Below are 17,748 nucleotides of genomic sequence, written 5' to 3' on the forward strand. Positions count from 1 at the left end.
TTAGCTACCAAAAATGAAATTTTGTTGTTAACATTAGCGACCAAAATTAATTTTTTGTATCTAAAGTTAGCTAGCTACCAAAAATGAAATTTTGTTGCTCCACTTAAATTAGAAATAATATTATTAATAATACTTCAATTGGATTATGTTTTGTGTATCATTACACTCCAACCTACTAACTAATAATACAATTGTAAAAATGTACAAACATTTGCAAAATATACTTCATTACTTAACAAAATGTAGCGTTAGTGGCACATTACAATTGTAAAAACTTCATAGCATAATTATATGCTCACTATAAAAAGCATACCCACAAACTTCAATTCTAAAGTACCTGCCTATAATGAACATGTTCAAACTAAAGACCATGTATCATGTGCAAAAAAAGAGCCCCAACTACATCATATATGTGCATATTCAGCACTACAATTGTATGCCAAAATGACCCCTTTGAAATAATGTTCCCATGATTCCACCAAAATTAGCCCTCAAGTCAAATACCAATGTTTATAGTTTAGATGGAGCAAATATTAAGACTGACGGGGTTGTGATGAGGACGAACCAAGATCATTTAAAGTATAACGACCACTTATAATAAGATGGAATTGTTCCTGTAGAATCTTTACATTCTGGTTTGTTGCATCAAGCTTCTCGGTTGTAACATCTAGCTTTTAAGTTGTTGCATCAAGCTTCTCATTAGCAGCATCGAGCTCTTTTCTTAGTTGCACATTCTCCGAGTTTAGTTGCTCAACGTGGCTTTCCAATTGATTAACATGATCAATTCGTGCTTTCTTTGCATTGTTATCTTTTTGAGACTTATCAAAAAATATAGTTGCTGCCGAACCAAGACCATATATCCTCCCTTGCTTCCACCCTCCTAAAGCCTCCAACAACAACTCATCTTCTGATCGTTTATCCTCACTTTCAAAGTTAGCAGCTTTTTTGTTCTCAAAATCAGCCTTATAAAACAGATAAAACATACATACATAGTTTTAGAAATAAACATAATATTTACCAAGTTTGATAGGTAAGCAATAACACGCAGGAACAACTTTAATTAAAATAAGTTTTGTAGAAAAAAATTATGTATAGACAAACCAAAATCATTACTTCATATATAATATATATATTTGACTAAGATCAAAACATGATCTTATTTTGAGCCTTATCAGATACAAATGCAAAAATGTGTCAAGTACTACCAAATGTGATACTATTTTTTGTTGTTTATGAGCAAGAAAGTTATATGACCACTACTAGGTGAAAAAGCAAATTTATTAGCACCTGCTTTATATATCATCATCAAATTATATAGGTGTATGTAAAAAAAACAAGACAAACGATATAACAAGGAAGCTTAATTATGAAAAAACTAACTTACTTTCATAACAAAGCATGAGATTTCAAAGCAATTATAATAATTGAATTCAGATCAATGAATAATACTTGCAAATATTTTTTTTTAAATGAGAATATATCCAAACAGTCTCAGAAGTCTTATCAACAAACTTTTCGTCCTTGTTCAAATGAGCTTTTCGATAGACCTCGCTTGGAGTTATCTTGCACTTTAAATCTTTCTCCTAATTTTTTTTTTAAAAGTAAACATATAGTAAAATTACAGAGATTTAGTAATATTAACATGTGCATGGGAAAGATAACAAGGTTACCAGATCAATCCTTAATCTCTCCGTTGGCTTAGATCCTTGGCAGTGAAGAGGCATTTCCTTTTCAGGGTTCTTTTTGTTTAGAGAACATTGCTTCGACTTCTTCTTGAACTCTTCTTCTTCTCTAAGCTGCATAATTTGAGTCTTTATGCTGGCAGCACACCATTTTGCATCATACTTTGTTGATGTGCACATTGCACTTATGATACTTGACAATCGCCTCTTACATTTCCTCTCCCATCCTTTCTTCACATCCTTAGCCACTAAGGGATCCCAAGAAAACTTTTTCTAAAATATCACCATGGGAAAAAAAAAATTTAGAGTACATGGAGGATAAGGAAAGAAAAGCTAATTACGGGGGAAAAAAAAAAAAAAAAAAAGATAGCTCACCTTGAAGGCATTCCACCATAAAACCTTAGCTTCTCGAGGTACCATTGACCAATTACACCATGGTCCAAGAAAGTACATCTTATATGATGTATTCACGACTGCATTAACAACCTCAGAATCATGAAACCTGTTTCATAAACATTAATTATTATGAAACAATTATTCAAACCCCTTGTTATCATCAACATTGAAATAATATGTTGAGCATAATTACCACACTATTTTTTTCAAACTTAACACTCAGTTTTGTACAATCACAAACCACACCATACATCGTTCATTAAGCATTACTTAAACCTACCAGAAACTAGTAGGATGCAGAACTTTATCTCTCTTAGAAGAATTCCCTGTTTCATCAGATATACTATTTTCTATTTCATGATTATTTATTTCAGTCTCATGATTGTTGGCTTCCTCTTCATGATTGTTTGTTTCCATCTCATGATCAGAAAAGTGAGGTTGTTGTAAAGAAGAATGATCATGTGGCACATTCTGGTCACTCTCTTGCTCTGTTGATGGTGGAAATTGAAAGTGCCTAACTGGCACATGAACAGGTATATGCCGAATTATTGGACCCATCCCATTATAGCCACCTCTGCGTCTACACTTGGACATATTCTGCACAAATCCAAACAAAGTGAAAATTTTAAATAGCTCTGTAAATGTAAATAAAATTAAAACATATAACCTGAAACAGAAAGATATGCTATGAAAATTAATAACATTATAAAAATGTAAAAGAATCAATAAACAAAAAAAATTCATCATCATCAACATAGGCCTAGCAAGCGGTCCGAAAAAGACTAACATAATAATAGTTCAGACTCCCTACAAACTTATAACTCAGAGATCAAAAACTTATACAAACAGTCATAGATTATCAATTAAACAGAGTATAAAAATAGCAGCAATCCAAAAAATATCAACTTTCAGTCATCCACATCTAAATCCTCATCTTCTTCTTCATCCTCAACCTCATCTTCTGAAAGGAATGGTGTCCTTCGAACAAGTGTACTATTCCGTTAGTGGGTTCAGAATTATTAGAAAGCTAATATATTCAGTGAGGTCAAGTGATCGGAATGCCTGGAAGGAGGCCGCTTCCGATCAGCAATATTAATGAATAATTAATATTGCAGCTTAATCTTGACTGAACCCTTCGGGTCACACCCAAGCATTCAATTTTGAAACGACGAATTAATTCGGAAGGAATTAATGAGTCGACTGAGTAATATTTATTTAGACGTCGGAAATTCGAGCTTAGAGCGTCGAAACCGAGCGTCGGAAGTCGAGTCGAAAAATAGTGAAAGACGAGACGAGAAATAGTAATAAATCAACAAAAGACCAAAATACCCCTAGCAACGGAATGCCCAAGCAAACCGAGTGCTAAGGGCGTATGGCCTAGCATGCGCACCAAGCCGAGCCTAGGCTGGCTGGTGCGTGCTAGCGCACCCATGGTAGCATCGCAAGGCTAGGCGCTGCCTAGTGTGTGCTAGCATGCTAGGCACAGCCTTGTGCGCGCAATGGCTAGCAAGCCATGCCGCAACAAGCTGCAGCAGCTAGCACGCTAGGCGCGCCAGCTCGCCACAGCTAGCAGCAGCATGGCTAGGCCATTGCTTGCTGCCTAGCAGCGCTGGCCAAGGCACAAGGCCAGCAGCAGCCCGCACAAGCATGCTGGGCTTGCTGGCCAGCAGCGCCTGGCAGCCCGCATGCGAGTGTTGGGCCTGCTGGGCTTGCTGGGCGTGGCTGCCACAGACAGCAGCACATGGCAGCCCACCTTGGCTGCCTTGGTGCCCAAGGGTGGGTGCCATGTGGCTAGTGGTCCTTGAGTGTGTGTGGAGTGAGGTGGCCGGTTATGGGAGAGGGAGTGGGGAGCAAGTTTGGTCCCCCCCTTCTCCAAGTGGTCCTTACCTAACCACTCACATGAGCTTGCCACTTGTTGATTTATTACTAGCTTGATTATTAATTTTATTTTAGCTTTAAAATAAAATGGAAAAATCATACTATCCCACATTGATGGGAGAGTAAATGAAACTCCCATCATTTCCTATAAATACCCAAGTATGGGCATTGGGAATGATGCTTGAGTAAGAGTTGAAAAAGGCATCACAATTAGTGAAAACCTTTGAACTCAATATAATTACTCGGGTTTTATTGGTCGGGTCTTGCTAACCCCAAGACATTGGACCTAGTCGGTTTTGTTGGTGCGGGTGGACTTCGTTGGAGGTCTCCGTGTGAGCGGGACTTGAAGCTTTCAACTAAGAGCTCATTTTGGAGCGAAGCACGCGTCAAAGGTAATTAGCCTATCTTAATCTTGTGATTAATTTAATTATGTTTATGGTTTTATTTATTGCGAGTGCGGTCTTGTTTTTGGGTTTGTTTTCGCGGTGAGTCGGACTCACCAAACCACAACAGCGGTATCGGAGCCTCGCTCGTTTATTTTTAAAATCATAATATTTTCAAGGTGTTTTTATGGCTTAATTTTTCTGGTTTTAAGTTGCTAATTAGATTAGTAACTCGTTTTTCCAATTTTTACCTCGTATTAGAGCTGTCTTCAGCTCCCGAACCCAGATTTCGACCCAAAAATAGTGAATTTTGGGTGGAAAAGGCGTTCTGGAAATGGTGTTTACCCCTTTAGGACTCGGTTTTTAGCCAAAAAACGACCAGAAATGCATTTTTCGAGGGATTTTTCGTTTTGACGAAAAATTTTAAGTCTTTCTAACCTTGAAAATTGATTGCATATTTATGGTGGTTATGTATTTGGTTCTTTCCTTTATTTATATGCAATTTTAGACCACTTTAAGCATGATTACTTGGTAGTAATTTGTGCTTGAAAGTTTGGTTTTATTTTTTCACATAATTGCAAATTAATTGCATTAAGTGTGAAATTGTTGTTCTTTGTTGCTTCCAAGTACTAAAGATTCAATCTTTATTTATGATAAGTGATTGAAACTTTGAGTTACTAAATTCCATGAATTTTGGTTAAACTTTGTTGATTTAATCATTTTTTAGTTGATTGGAATCATAAAGTTTAAAACTTGTGATTGAAATTGGTTTATCTTCATATTGGAAGATATAATTTTTCATGAAGTCACAAGTATTAAAGTTGGAGTCTTTATTGAACTTATGTTCATTTTTCCAACTCCCTTTTATTTTGTCAAAATCTCAAGATTAATTTAAAGTGATTAAATTAATAGTGAGAATTGCCCTAATTATTTTAAAACACCAAGTTAAACCAATTTTATTAAAGAATGGTTCTTGGAAATAAATTTGGTTAATTGCATTTGGATGAATTATTTAAGTTGGACTTGTTATTTTTCATTTTTCCTCAAAATTGATTCTAAAATTAATTTATAATTGATTTATAATTTCACACACAAAAATCGATAATTTTCGAAGCATTAGCACGCAACACGAGGCCTAAGAGCCCCGAGCTAGCTCTCGGCCAGCTGGGCTGCTCACGCAACCCATATGTGGCTGCCGAGGCTGCTGGGCACTTCGTTCTTAGGTGCTTGGTGCTGTGCGTATGTGTGTGCGAGGAAGGGCGTGAGCTGCTGCTCGCTGCCAGCAACAAGCAGCAGCATGGCGCAGCAGCAGCATAGCGCGCCAGCCAGCAGCAAGCAGCAGCATGGCGCAGCAGCAGCATAATGCTGTGCGCGCTGCTACGCTTGGCTGGGCTGGGCGTAGCGCATGCGAGCACAAGCAGCCCACATGCATGCTTGGTGTTGCGAGGGTGCGCATGGGCATACTACGTGCTTGTTGTACGGTACGTACAATCCCATAATTGGCACAATAACCCCTGGTTATTAAGGCGATGCTATTTTAAAGTTAATTTTAGCGTTGCTTAATATGTAAGTAAAGGTAATTTTTGGACTCCAAGTCTTAGTGCTAGGCACTTAGACATTTTGGAATACGTATTTTGCTTAAATTGTCGTTTTAATTATTTTGTTTATTTAATTAAAAATTTTGGAGGCTAGGCCTCGGGTTTTGAGCGACATTTGCAAAATTAATTTTGGCAAATATTTGGGTTCACCGACTTAATTAATTGGATTAGTTAAGTTGGATGCGGAATTTAGTGGGAGCGTCTCTAAGTTATTACCATAACCGGTTAAAACAACTTTGACTAGTTTAATTAGGCGTGTTAATTGGATTAACCACCTAGATTAGTTACTAGTTCTCGCGCGTTTTATGCATTGTTAGTTGTTTATCGTTGTAAAATGCATGGGCCATTCACAGATAGTGAATGGATGAATGGAATGTAAATTCTCTCACAGGTTTTATGAAATGGCAACTAGTGGGGCCCTATTAGGATAGAAAATACGGACTGTGATCCGTGATGTATTTTTGTAAATCTAAATACAGTCTGCGAACTGTTGAGTATTTTTGTACCTTAATATTTAGATTAGTCCTAATCGTAGATACTAGCAATTGTAATATTTTGGTCAAGTCTTGAAGACGGGGTTCTTAGAAGACAAAGCCATGAAGTTGCAAATGAAGACCTTTTGAAGACTTGAAGATCTCAAGGGGTCATGCTAGTTGCCAAATGCATCTCTATTTATGTTTTCGATATATATTTATGTTCATATTTATATGAATTATATGTTAGATGCATGTTTAGGATTTCGAATGTTGAGATGATTAATTAAGTTCACTTAAATCAACCAACATAGAAACCCTAGGTCCCTAAAATATTGAGTAAAACTTGTCATTCCAAAACACACTTACCAACCGAACGAGGGTAGTGGTGGGCTACGCCAAAGCGAGGCATCACTACTTCTCCAAGGAACGTAAGGCATACCGGGTATGCAAGGTGGTTTTGGTTATAGTCAACGATATGAGTGATGGAGTCCTAACATGTCGTGGCAAAGTGAATAAATTGTTTAGAGAGCATTGGATGCGACGATTTATTCAACCAAGAGTGGCTTGGAGCCATTAGCAAAGCGTTGCTTACCTTAGGAGATTGAGTGTTAAGACAAGCCAAAGCATGCTTAACCACTCTTTGTTTCTTTGGATCTTGGAATCGACTTATTCTCACCTAAAATGGGGACAATCTTTAATGTGTGAATAAGATGTTTTAAATAAGTTTGATTAAAATGCATGAATTAAATCTTATTTAAGTATAATGAATGGTTTTTCATTTCAAATTCTTTCAATTGTAGAATCATGTCTTCAAATAACTCAAACAACCGATTCTCGTTACGCTCAATTCTCGACAAGGAGAAGCTGAGTGGGCCAAATTTTCTTGATTGGCAAAGGAACTTGCGAATTGTTCTCATGCAAGAGCAAAAGGAATATGTCGTTGATGAGGAAATGCCCGAGGCTCCCAATGAGGAGGTGACTCAAGCTGCCCTAAATCGATGGCAAAGTGCCAATCGAGATGTCAAATGCATCATGTTGGCCACAATGTCTCCTGAGCTTCAAAAGACTTTCTTTGAAAAAGAGACGGCTTTTGAGATCATTTCTTAATTTCAGAATATGTTCCAAGAGCAGGCCCGAACTGAAAGGTTTGAAACCTACAGGCAGATCCTTGAGAGCAAGCTCAAGAAAGGAGAGCCAGTCAGCCCACATGTACTCAAAATGATTGGATTGTTTGAAAACATGGGAAGGCTTGATGCGGGGTATTCAACCGAGGTGGCAATTGACATCATTCTCCACTCGCTGCACAAAGGCTATGATCAGTTCAAGATGAACTATAATATGCACAGCATGGAGAAAACCCTCACCGAGCTTCATGGTATGTTGAAGCAAGCTGAGCAAACGCTCAAGGATGAGGGAAAGCATGATATGCTCATGATTAAAAAGGGCAAGCCGTTCAAATTTTCAGGCAAGAAGAAGAAAGGCTTTAAGGGGAAAGGTAAGAAGAAAAATTTTCTGCCTAAGTCTAAAGCTACCAAGGATAAGAAGGTAGCGTCTTCTAAATCTGATTCCGAATGTTTCTACTGTAAGAAGAAGGGACATTGGAAGAGAGATTGCCTCAATTTCAAGGAAGATAAGAAGAACGGAACCGTTGCTTCTGAATCAGGTATATTCGTTATAGACTTTAACTTCACTAGCTTAACATCATGGGTATTATATACCGGATGTGGCTCACACCTTTGTTCCAATTCTCGAGGACTAAGGAACGCTAGAAGGCTAGAGAAGGGAGAGATTGAACTCCGGGTCGGCAATGGAGCCAGAATTGGTGTCGTATCCGTAGGAACTCTTAGTTTGTCTTTGCCCACCGGGCTAGTTTTGGAACTCGATAATGTTTATTATGTTCCTAACATTACCAAAAACATTATTTCAATTTCGGCGTTGGACGCCAAAGGTTTTGAATTTCGAGTAAAGGACAAAGAATGTTCGTTTTATCTCGATAATGTTTTATATGGTATTGCACATTCTGAAAATGGCCTTTATGTGCTTTCTTTAGACAAACAAGTTTATAATGTGAATAATGATACCAAAAGAGCTAAGACCATAGAGTCAAATCAGACTTACTTGTGGCATTGTCGTCTTGGCCACATCAACATCAAACGCATCAAGAAACTTCTACAAGAAGGTGTTCTTGACTCTTTTGATTTAGAATCGTTTGAGAATTGCGAGGGATGTCTATTAGGCAAGATGATTAAACAGCCATTCTCCAAGTTGGGAGAAAGGGCAAGTGACTTATTAGGTCTTATACATACCGATGTATGTGGACCAATGAGCTCAACCATAAGAAATGGACATCGATATTTCATCACTTTCACAGACGACTATAGTAGATATGGCTATGTCTACCTCATGTTGCATAAATCTGAATCATTTGAAAAGTTCAAAGAATTTCAGAGTGAAGTTGAAAATCAGCTTGGCAAGAAAATCAAAGCCCTTCGATCGGATCGAGGTGGTGAATACTTGAGCCAAGAATTCGATGACCATCTGAAAGAAAAGGGTATACTTTCAGAATTGACACCTCCAGGAACTCCACAATGGAACGGAGTATCCGAAAGGAGAAATCGAACCTTGTTAGACATGGTACAATCAACAATGGGTCTTAGTGATCTTCCTATCTCTTTCTGGGGACACGCACTTCTAACTGCGGCACTAACATTGAACCGTGCTCCATCAAAAGCTGTAGAAAAGACTCCATATGAATTATGGACGAAGAAACCTCCCAGGTTATCTTTTCTAAAGATATGGGGATGCGAAGCATATGTCAAGAAATTGATCTCTGACAAACTTCATCCCAAATCTGACAAGGTTTACTTTGTGGGCTACCCAAAAGAAACCAAAGGGTATTACTTCTACAACAAATCGAAGAACAAAGTGTTTGTTGCTCGCGATGGTGTCTTTTTGGAGAAGGAGCACCTTTCCAAAATGACAAGTGGGAGGAAAATCGAACTCAATGAAGTTCGTGAGGATGAGCAACAAAATCATAATGACAGTCAAAGTGCTCAAACAACATCTGTTGACGCAGGTCAAAATGATCAAAATGTGCAAAGTCGAACCGACAATGCAAATGCTCAATCCATTACCCTACGTAGGTCTCAGAGGCCGAGATCTCAACCTGATAGATATCTTGGTTTAGTATTAACCAAGAATCAGGACATCCTTATTATGGATGGAGATGAACCGGCAACCTACAAGCAAGCGATGGCAAGCACCGACTCTGCTAAATGGCAAGAGGCCATGAGATCTGAAATGGATTCCATGTTTGAAAATCAAGTCTGGGACTTGGTTGACTTACCCGAAGGTTATACACCTATTGGATGTAAGTGGATTTTCAAGTTGAAAACCGATAAAGATGGAAATGTATTCATTTACAAAGCTAGATTGGTGGCAAAAGGTTACAGACAAGTTCATGGTATTGATTACGATGAAACCTTTTCACCAGTCGCAATGCTTAAATCCGTTCAGATCCTCCTAGCGATTGCTGCATATTACAATTATGAAATATGGCAGATGGACGTTAAAACCGCCTTCCTTAATGGTTATTTGGAAGAAACTGTGTATATGACACAGCCTGAAGGTTTTGTCGACCAAAACAATGCTAGGAAATTTTGTAAGCTTAAGAAGTCCATTTATGGATTAAAGCAAGCAAGCAGAAGTTGGAATCTGCGATTCGATGAAGCCATTAGTAAGTTTGGTTTTATCAAGAATCCAGATTAATCTTGTGTTTACAAGAAGGTCAGTGGGAGTGACATCGCCTTCCTAGTCTTATATGTCGATGACATATTGCTCATTGGAAACAGCATTCCGTTGTTAGAGTCTGTAAAGGCCTGGCTTGGAAAGTGCTTCTCAATGAAAGACTTGGGAGAGGCTCAGTACATACTAGGCATCAAGATCTATAGGGATAGATCGAAAAGGATGATTGGATTGAGTCAGAGTACTTATATTGATAAGGTACTTGCTCAATTTGGCATGGAGGAGGCCAAGAGAGGTCACCTGCCAATGTCACATGGCATAACCCTAAGCAAGAAGCAGTGTCCACAGACACTTGATGAGCGGGTAAGAATGAATCAGATTCCATATGCTTCGCTTATTGGATCGATCATGTATGCCATGATATGTACTAGGCCAGATGTATCGTATGCCTTGAGTGCTACGAGCCGTTACCAATCAGACCCAGGAGAGGCGCATTGGACTGCGGCCAAAAATATCCTAAAGTACCTGAAAAGGAACAAGGATAAATTCCTGGTGTATGGTGGTGCAGAGGATTTAGTTGTGGAAGGTTATACCGACACAAGCTTCCAGATAGACAGAGACGATTTCAAATCGCAATCTGGATATGTGTTCTGTCTAAATGGAGGGGCGTTTAGTTGGAAGAGCGCAAAGCAGAGTACAACTGCAGATTCTACAACTGAAGCCGAATACTTAGCAGCTGCTGAAGCAGCTAAGGAGGCTGTTTGGATTCGTAAGTTCGTTGGTGAACTTGATGTTGTACCCTCTATAAAGGGTCCAATAGCCCTCTATTATGACAACAATGGAGCTATTGCTCAGGCTAGAGAGCCTAGGGAACATCAGAAGGTCAAACATGTCAAGCGGCGATTTCACATGATTCGAGAATGGAAATCAGAGGGTGAAATCAGAATTTGCAAAGTTGGAACGGATGACAATGTAGCCGATCCACTTACTAAACCTTTGCCTCAAGTGAAGCACAACAAGCACGTTGAGGCAATGGGAATCAAGCATGTATGAGACTGGCTTTGATTTCCTTGTTTAGTGTTTTAGTTAATTTTGAGAAAAATTAATGTAAGACGCTAAGGAAAACCATTCAAGTTTTGGAGTAATATAAAATTTCATGCAATATTTTATTACTCCGTTATGCTATTTAATTGTGGTTTAGGATTAAATAATGAGTCCATTCGATTCTGAGAATATTCAAAATAGGGTATCAAGACCAGTCTTGGTAAGGAAACACCTATTAAGTGAACATTGAATATTATAATCGAAAATTATCCCTAATCAAGGTCATTTAAACGATGGACGATTAATGACCGATTGAGATTAGTGTGTAGTTTGATTTATAGCACCGTTTCATGTGCTACAAGGACATGATTGTCAAAAATCATTTGCACAGGTATTGGTTTAGAACCATACTGGATCGACCTATGAGAATACTTTAAGAAATTAAAAAAATTTGTCATAAGTATACTTCTCATTATGGCTATCGGAACCTATTTCCTCGACCATGAGTATTGTGAGTTCTCTTGTTTGAGTACTAGTTCGCTTTGATGTTGTCAAACGTCTGTCGTAATAGGGGATTATAACGGCAACACTCGGGCGACTAGGTCCTCTCAGTAAGAGGAGCTACATTACAAGACTGGGAATGTCCCCCTACTAAAATAGGGAAGATGTCTTTGTTGTATACAAGGCCTCTCGTAGAGCGAGACTGTAAAATGCATGGCCGTGCTCGGATGGATTTTAGAAATCATCTGTTTATTGACAGTCGGACTCGGAATCGGGAAACACTTCTGGACGTAATAGGGATGACAAAATAAATCTTACCTTAAAGTTCATGAAGAGACATTAAGCGACATAGGAAAAAGGCTGTACACAAAATGCGCACTTGTCCAGAAGGGCAAGTGGGAGATTGAAAGGAATGGTGTCCTTCGAACAAGTGTACTATTCCGTTAGTGGGTTCAGAATTATAGGAAAGCTAATATATTCAGTGAGGTCAAGTGATCGGAATGCCTGTGTGGAGGCCGCTTCCGATCAGTAATATTAATGAATAATTAATATTACAGCTTAATCTTGACTGAACCCTTCGGGTCACACCCAAGCATTCAATTTTGAAACGACGAATTAATTCGGAAGGAATTAATGAGTCGACTGAGTAATATTTATTTAGATGTCGGAAATTCGAGCTTAGAGCGTCGGAAGTCGAGTCGAAAAATAGTGAAAGACGAGACGAGAAATAGTAATAAATCAACAAAAGACCAAAATACCCCTAGCAACGGAATGCCCAAGCAAACCGAGTGCTAAGGGCGTATGGCCTAGCATGGTGGCTAGCATGCGCACCAAGCCGAGCCTAGGCTGGCTGGTGCGTGCTAGCGCACCCATGGTAGCATCGCAAGGCTAGGCGCTGCCTAGTGCGTGCTAGCATGCTAGGCACAGCCTTGTGCGCGCAATGGCTAGCAAGCCATGCCGCAACAAGCTGCAGCAGCTAGCACGCTAGGCGCGCCAGCTCGCCACAGCTAGCAGCAGCATGGCTAGGCCATTGCTTGCTGCCTAGCAGCGCTGGCCAAGGCACAAGGCCAGCAGCAGCCCGCACAAGCATGCTGGGCTTGCTGGCCAGCAGCGCCTGGCAGCCCGCATGCGAGTGTTGGGCCTGCTGGGCTTGCTGGGCGTGGCTGCCACGGACAGCAGCACATGGCAGCCCACCTTGGCTGCCTTGGTGCCCAAGGGTGGGTGCCATGTGGCTAGTGGTCCTTGAGTGTGTGTGGAGTGAGGTGGCCGGTTATGGGAGAGGGAGTGGGGAGCAAGTTTGGTCCCCCCCTTCTCCAAGTGGTCCTCACCTAACCACTCACATGAGCTTGCCACTTGTTGATTTATTACTAGCTTGATTATTAATTTTATTTTAGCTTTAAAATAAAATGGAAAAATCATACTATCCCACATTGATGGGAGAGTAAATGATACTCCCATCATTTCCTATAAATACCCAAGTATGGGCATTGGGAATGATGCTTGAGTAAGAGTTGAAAAAGGCATCACAATTAGTGAAAACCTTTGAACTCAATATAATTACTCGGGTTTTATTGGTCGGGTCTTGCTAACCCCAAGACATTGGACCTAGTCGGTTTTGTTGGTGCGGGTTGACTTCGTTGGAGGTCTCCGTGTGAGCGGGACTTGAAGCTTTCAAGTAAGAGCTCATTTTGGAGCGAAGCACGCGTCAAAGGTAATTAGCTTATCTTAATCTTGTGATTAATTTAATTATGTTTATGGTTTTATTTATTGCGAGTGCGGTCTTGTTTTTGGGTTTGTTTCCGCGGTGAGTCGGACTCACCAAACCACAACATCTTCGTCTTCAACCTCATACTCATCCACTTCCTCATCGTCATCATTCTCATCCATTCCATCGTCCTCTTATTCTCCTTCCTCGACACCGTCAGCTGCTTCTTCTCCATATATTTCTTCAAAGGTTAATTCATCTTCTTGAATGTATACATCAACTTCAGAAAGTGAGGATGAATTATCAATAAAATCCTCTTGAAATGCCACCTCAACATTTGGTGCATCTATAATTCCTCTTTCCTTGATGTTAAACACATCCCACCATTGGTTTCTTTCGTTGCTAGTATTAGGGCATGGAGTAAAATACACTTGCTCAGCTTGATAAGCCAATATAAATGGATCATACTTTGGATATTTTCTCATATGATTCACCTCAACTACTTTATACTTCTCATGTGTCCTTGTACCTTGTCCTGGATCAAACCAATCACATTTGAATAAGAGTGTTTTAAAACTCTTTTTATCCCCAAAATACACTAATTCTATGATTTCTTGTAGAATTCCATAGTAATCATTTCCTTTCACACCTTTCACACATACACCATAATTCATGTTAGACTTATGTTTTCCATAGTCAAATGTGTGAAAATGGAACCCATTAACACGATATTGTTTGAATTTTTGAACCCTTGTTGAAGGAACAAGTGCCAAAGAATAAATTATGTCGTCGTTTGTGCCCGTTGCAAGAACTTATACCAAAGACACACTCTCAAAGCCAATTTAAAATATCATTCAAATATAAATGTAACAAATTTATAGCCACTATGCTACTTACATATTCCTTGAACCAACTAGGAAATTTATCTTCATACTTGGACCAAACTTCAGCCTCATTTCCGCAACTATGATCTCTAATCATTTTCTCCTCAAAAATGCTATTAAAAGGTTGCTTTATTATATCTTAAAAAACTGACTATTTGATGAAAGTGTATAAAAGTTGGACATGTAATTACCGTTCATATTCTGACAGTAATTCATAGTTATTAAGGACATATATGTGTACAGTGTTGTAATCCCTCTCATCAAGATAACAAAATTTACCGCTGGAGGAACTATGCTCATCAATGCTTGAGAAAATCTCAGGTAGGTCTAAGTGTTCTTGAACATATGGATCAACTAATTCTTGAGTGTTAGCCTTTGTGTCAACATCTTTCTCAAAATACAGAGAGCAAAAGTTTGAAATTTCTTCAGTTAGGTAGGCATTACAAATGGACCCTTCAACCCGAGCTTTATTTCCTACCTTTTTCTTCAAATGATATAAAAACCTAACAAACAAAAATAAGATTTTTTTTTACTTGATTTTTTTTAACATATATTGAAGTAGAAGGAAAATATGCCGGCATAAAAATATAAGGAAAGTAAAGATGAATGTATATTTACCTTTCAAAAGGATACATCCATCTAAACTGTACCGGTCCTCCAAATTTTGCCTCATAAGTTAAATGGACGGGAAGATGCTCCATGGAATTGAAGAAACTAGGTGGAAGTACTCTCTCTAACTTACAAAGAATCTCAACAATATTGTTCTCCAATTGTACCATCTCATCAACTTTCAAAGTGGCTGAGCATAAATCTCTAAAGAATTGACTTAATTCAGTCACAACATTCCATACATTGATAGGCAGAAGATCCTTAAAAGCAATTGGCAATAAACGCTGCATAAAGACATGACAATCATGACTTTTCATTCCTGATAACTTGCATTCCTTGGTATCAACACATCTACTTAAATTAGATGCATAACCATCAGGAAACTTCAACTTCTTCACCCATTCACATACAAGTTTTCTCTTCTCCTTAGTCAAGACATATGAAGCATTTGGCATCACATGCTTCTTTGACTTTCCATCACGAGAAATCACATCTTGAACTTCTAACTTCCGCCGCTTACAAAACTTTTTTAGATCTTTTCTTGATTCCATGTTATCTTTACTCTTCCCCTTAATATCCATGATAGTGTGGAACAAGCTATCAAAAACATTCTTTTCAATATGCATGACATCAAGATTGTGACGTATCAAGAGCTTGCTCCAATATGAGAGCTTCCAAAAAATACTTTCCTTTGTCCAATGATGCTCTTTGCCATATCTTTGAAAAACTTCTTCTTGGGTCTCTTTCATCAAGCTCACTCCATTTGCTTGAATCTTAACATTTCCACATGAACAACCTTCAACTTTTGGCAAAGATGACAATCTCTCCTTAATTTGCTCTCCACTCAATCTTGGTGGAGGGGAAGAACACTCAATTCTATTTTTGTAGAACCCACTTTTATTTTTTCAGAAAACGTGATCATGGGTTAAGAATTGTCGATGAAAATCAAACCATGTTTTCTTATTTCCATGAGTAAGAGTGAATGTTTTTGTCTTCTCCATGCAATATGGGCATGCTAGTCGAACGGCCGCACTCCATCCGGACAACCTACCATAAGCGGGGAAATCACTAATTGTCCACAGCAATGCAACTTTCATTTGAAAATTCTGTTTTTTAGAGATGTCATAAGTTGGCACCCCTACATTCCAGAGCATCTTTAGCTCATCAATCAAAGGTTGCAAGAGGACATCGAGATTTCCCTTAGGGCTTTTTGGGACAGGAATGAGCAAACTTAAAAACATGAAAGGATTTTTCAAGCACAACCATGGTGAAAAATTATAAGGAGTTACAATCACAGGCCAACAAGAATATTGTTTCCCTGACTTACCAAAAGGTGAAAACCCATCAGTACAAAGGCCAAGTCGAACATTTCTTGATTCTTTTGCAAAATCTTGAAATGTTTTGTCAAAATCAATCCATGCCTCTCCATCACACGGATGAGCCATTACATCTTCTGGTCGCTTAAACTCTGCATGCCACCTCATTTGCTTTGCCATAGATTTGGTAGCGTACAGCCTTTGCAATCTTGGAGCAATTGGTAAATAATGAAGCACACTTTTAGGACTTTTCTTACTATTTGCCCTTAAAGGCTTGAAACGACCTTCTTTGCAAATAACACATTCTACAAGATCTTTGTGTTCCTTCCAAAATAACATACATCCATTGGGACATACATCTATCTTGTGATGCGGTAGTTCAAGTCCATCAAGTAGTCTCCGAGTCTTATAAAAATTATCAGTCATCTTGTTCTCTTCTGGACACATATCTTTCATTAAAGATGTAACACTATCAACAGCTCTATGAGGGATGTTATATTCACATTTGATATTTGTGATTCTTGCCGCAACAGAAAGCAAAGACATGTTAGATCCATTGTATAGAGGTTTCTCAGCAGCTGCCAACATGTCAAAGAACTTTCTTTGCTCTAGAGGTGGGTCCTCATCTACAACATCTTCTACCACATATTTATGTCCAAATGCATCCATTACCATGTCCTTGTAGGGTTTAGACTCTTCTGGTGTAGTGGTGAAACGACTACTAAAAGTTATATTTTGAAAGTAGTCTTCCCCATGACATGTCCAACGATAGTAATCAGGTTGAAAGCCATTCTTGTAAAGATATAACTTGATGGTGTCTACACTTTGATATGGGATATTTTCACATTTTGAACAAGGGCATTTCATTAAGCCATCTATCAATACATTTTGTTGGGTACTAGCAAAATCAATGAATTCATCAACTTTGTTAACAAAAATTGAACTAAGAAATTTTCCATCATCAAGTCTCTTATACATCCAACCTCGATCTGAACTCATACTGCTGCAAATTAATTTTGTTAGTTTGTTCTTTTTTATTTTAAGTGTTATAATTGTTTGCTCATGTTTATTAAAGTAAACTAGAAACTAAAACTATACTTCTACTAACAAAGTAGCTAGTTACTTTGATAAGCTGCCATAAGGTGTGGTTAGATATAATAGTTGGTTCATAGTATATCATTGACTTATATAATAGGTACTGTAGTATATAAATGTTTACTCGTTATCCAACATAAAGTGGTGAAAAGATTAAACTTGTTGCAAAGTTATGATTTGTATATTGAAATAGATAGGATTATTATAAAGAACTTGCAAATTAGTGCCTTGTGAGTTGTGACATAGTAGTCTTACGCATTATGTCAATGATTGGATCATTCCAATGGTGTATAATAAAGTAAGCTCACTAAACACATCTAGAATCATGTGGAAACCACCTCATTATAGAAATCAAACTTTGACTTGCTATATTCCAATTATATATTAAGAAATAAATAACATTTTGACTTCTGGTGTAAAAATAGCAAGCTAAATAT

The 17,748-nt window shown here is 38.4% G+C and overlaps 2 protein-coding genes across 2 annotated transcripts; both read right to left on the reverse strand.

The window, feature by feature from the left end:
* Positions 1 to 210: 210 nt before the first annotated feature.
* On the reverse strand, positions 211 to 2,842 carry LOC145637990 (uncharacterized). Its single transcript, XM_081688976.1, has 4 exons — positions 2,359 to 2,842; positions 2,058 to 2,184; positions 1,671 to 1,955; positions 211 to 962 (listed from the first exon to the last, which is right to left on the reverse strand). The coding sequence occupies exons 1-4, from the start codon at positions 2,832 to 2,834 to the stop codon at positions 675 to 677; spliced, it is 1,176 nt and encodes a 391-aa protein (XP_081545102.1). The 5' UTR covers positions 2,835 to 2,842; the 3' UTR covers positions 211 to 674.
* Positions 2,843 to 13,601: 10,759 nt separating this feature from the next.
* On the reverse strand, positions 13,602 to 17,215 carry LOC145640385 (uncharacterized). Its single transcript, XM_081691672.1, has 5 exons — positions 15,852 to 17,215; positions 14,910 to 15,794; positions 14,483 to 14,794; positions 14,322 to 14,404; positions 13,602 to 14,218 (listed from the first exon to the last, which is right to left on the reverse strand). The coding sequence occupies exons 1-5, from the start codon at positions 17,213 to 17,215 to the stop codon at positions 13,602 to 13,604; spliced, it is 3,261 nt and encodes a 1,086-aa protein (XP_081547798.1).
* Between the last annotated feature and the right edge of the window lie 533 nt (positions 17,216 to 17,748).

Source organism: Chenopodium album, chromosome 7 (genome assembly GCF_948465745.1).
Source record: "Chenopodium album chromosome 7, dcCheAlbu1.1, whole genome shotgun sequence".
In the NCBI taxonomy this organism is placed as follows: domain Eukaryota; kingdom Viridiplantae; phylum Streptophyta; class Magnoliopsida; order Caryophyllales; family Amaranthaceae; genus Chenopodium; species Chenopodium album.

Coding starts and splice junctions, on each gene's coding strand:
- LOC145637990 (XM_081688976.1), bottom strand. CDS start 2,834: ATGTTGATGATGATGAATTTTTTTTGTTTATTGATTCTTTTACATTTT. Junction 1,956..2,057: donor TATGGTGGAATGCCTTCAAG/GTGAGCTATCTT, acceptor GTGATATTTTAG/AAAAAGTTTTCTTGGGATCC. Junction 963..1,670: donor AGAGATTAAGGATTGATCTG/GTAACCTTGTTA, acceptor CTGTTTTATAAG/GCTGATTTTGAGAACAAAAA.
- LOC145640385 (XM_081691672.1), bottom strand. CDS start 17,215: ATGAGTTCAGATCGAGGTTGGATGTATAAGAGACTTGATGATGGAAAA. Junction 15,795..15,851: donor CATGGAAATAAGAAAACATG/GTTTGATTTTCA, acceptor AAAAAATAAAAG/TGGGTTCTACAAAAATAGAA. Junction 14,219..14,321: donor GTATGAAGATAAATTTCCTA/GTTGGTTCAAGG, acceptor CTTTGGTATAAG/TTCTTGCAACGGGCACAAAC.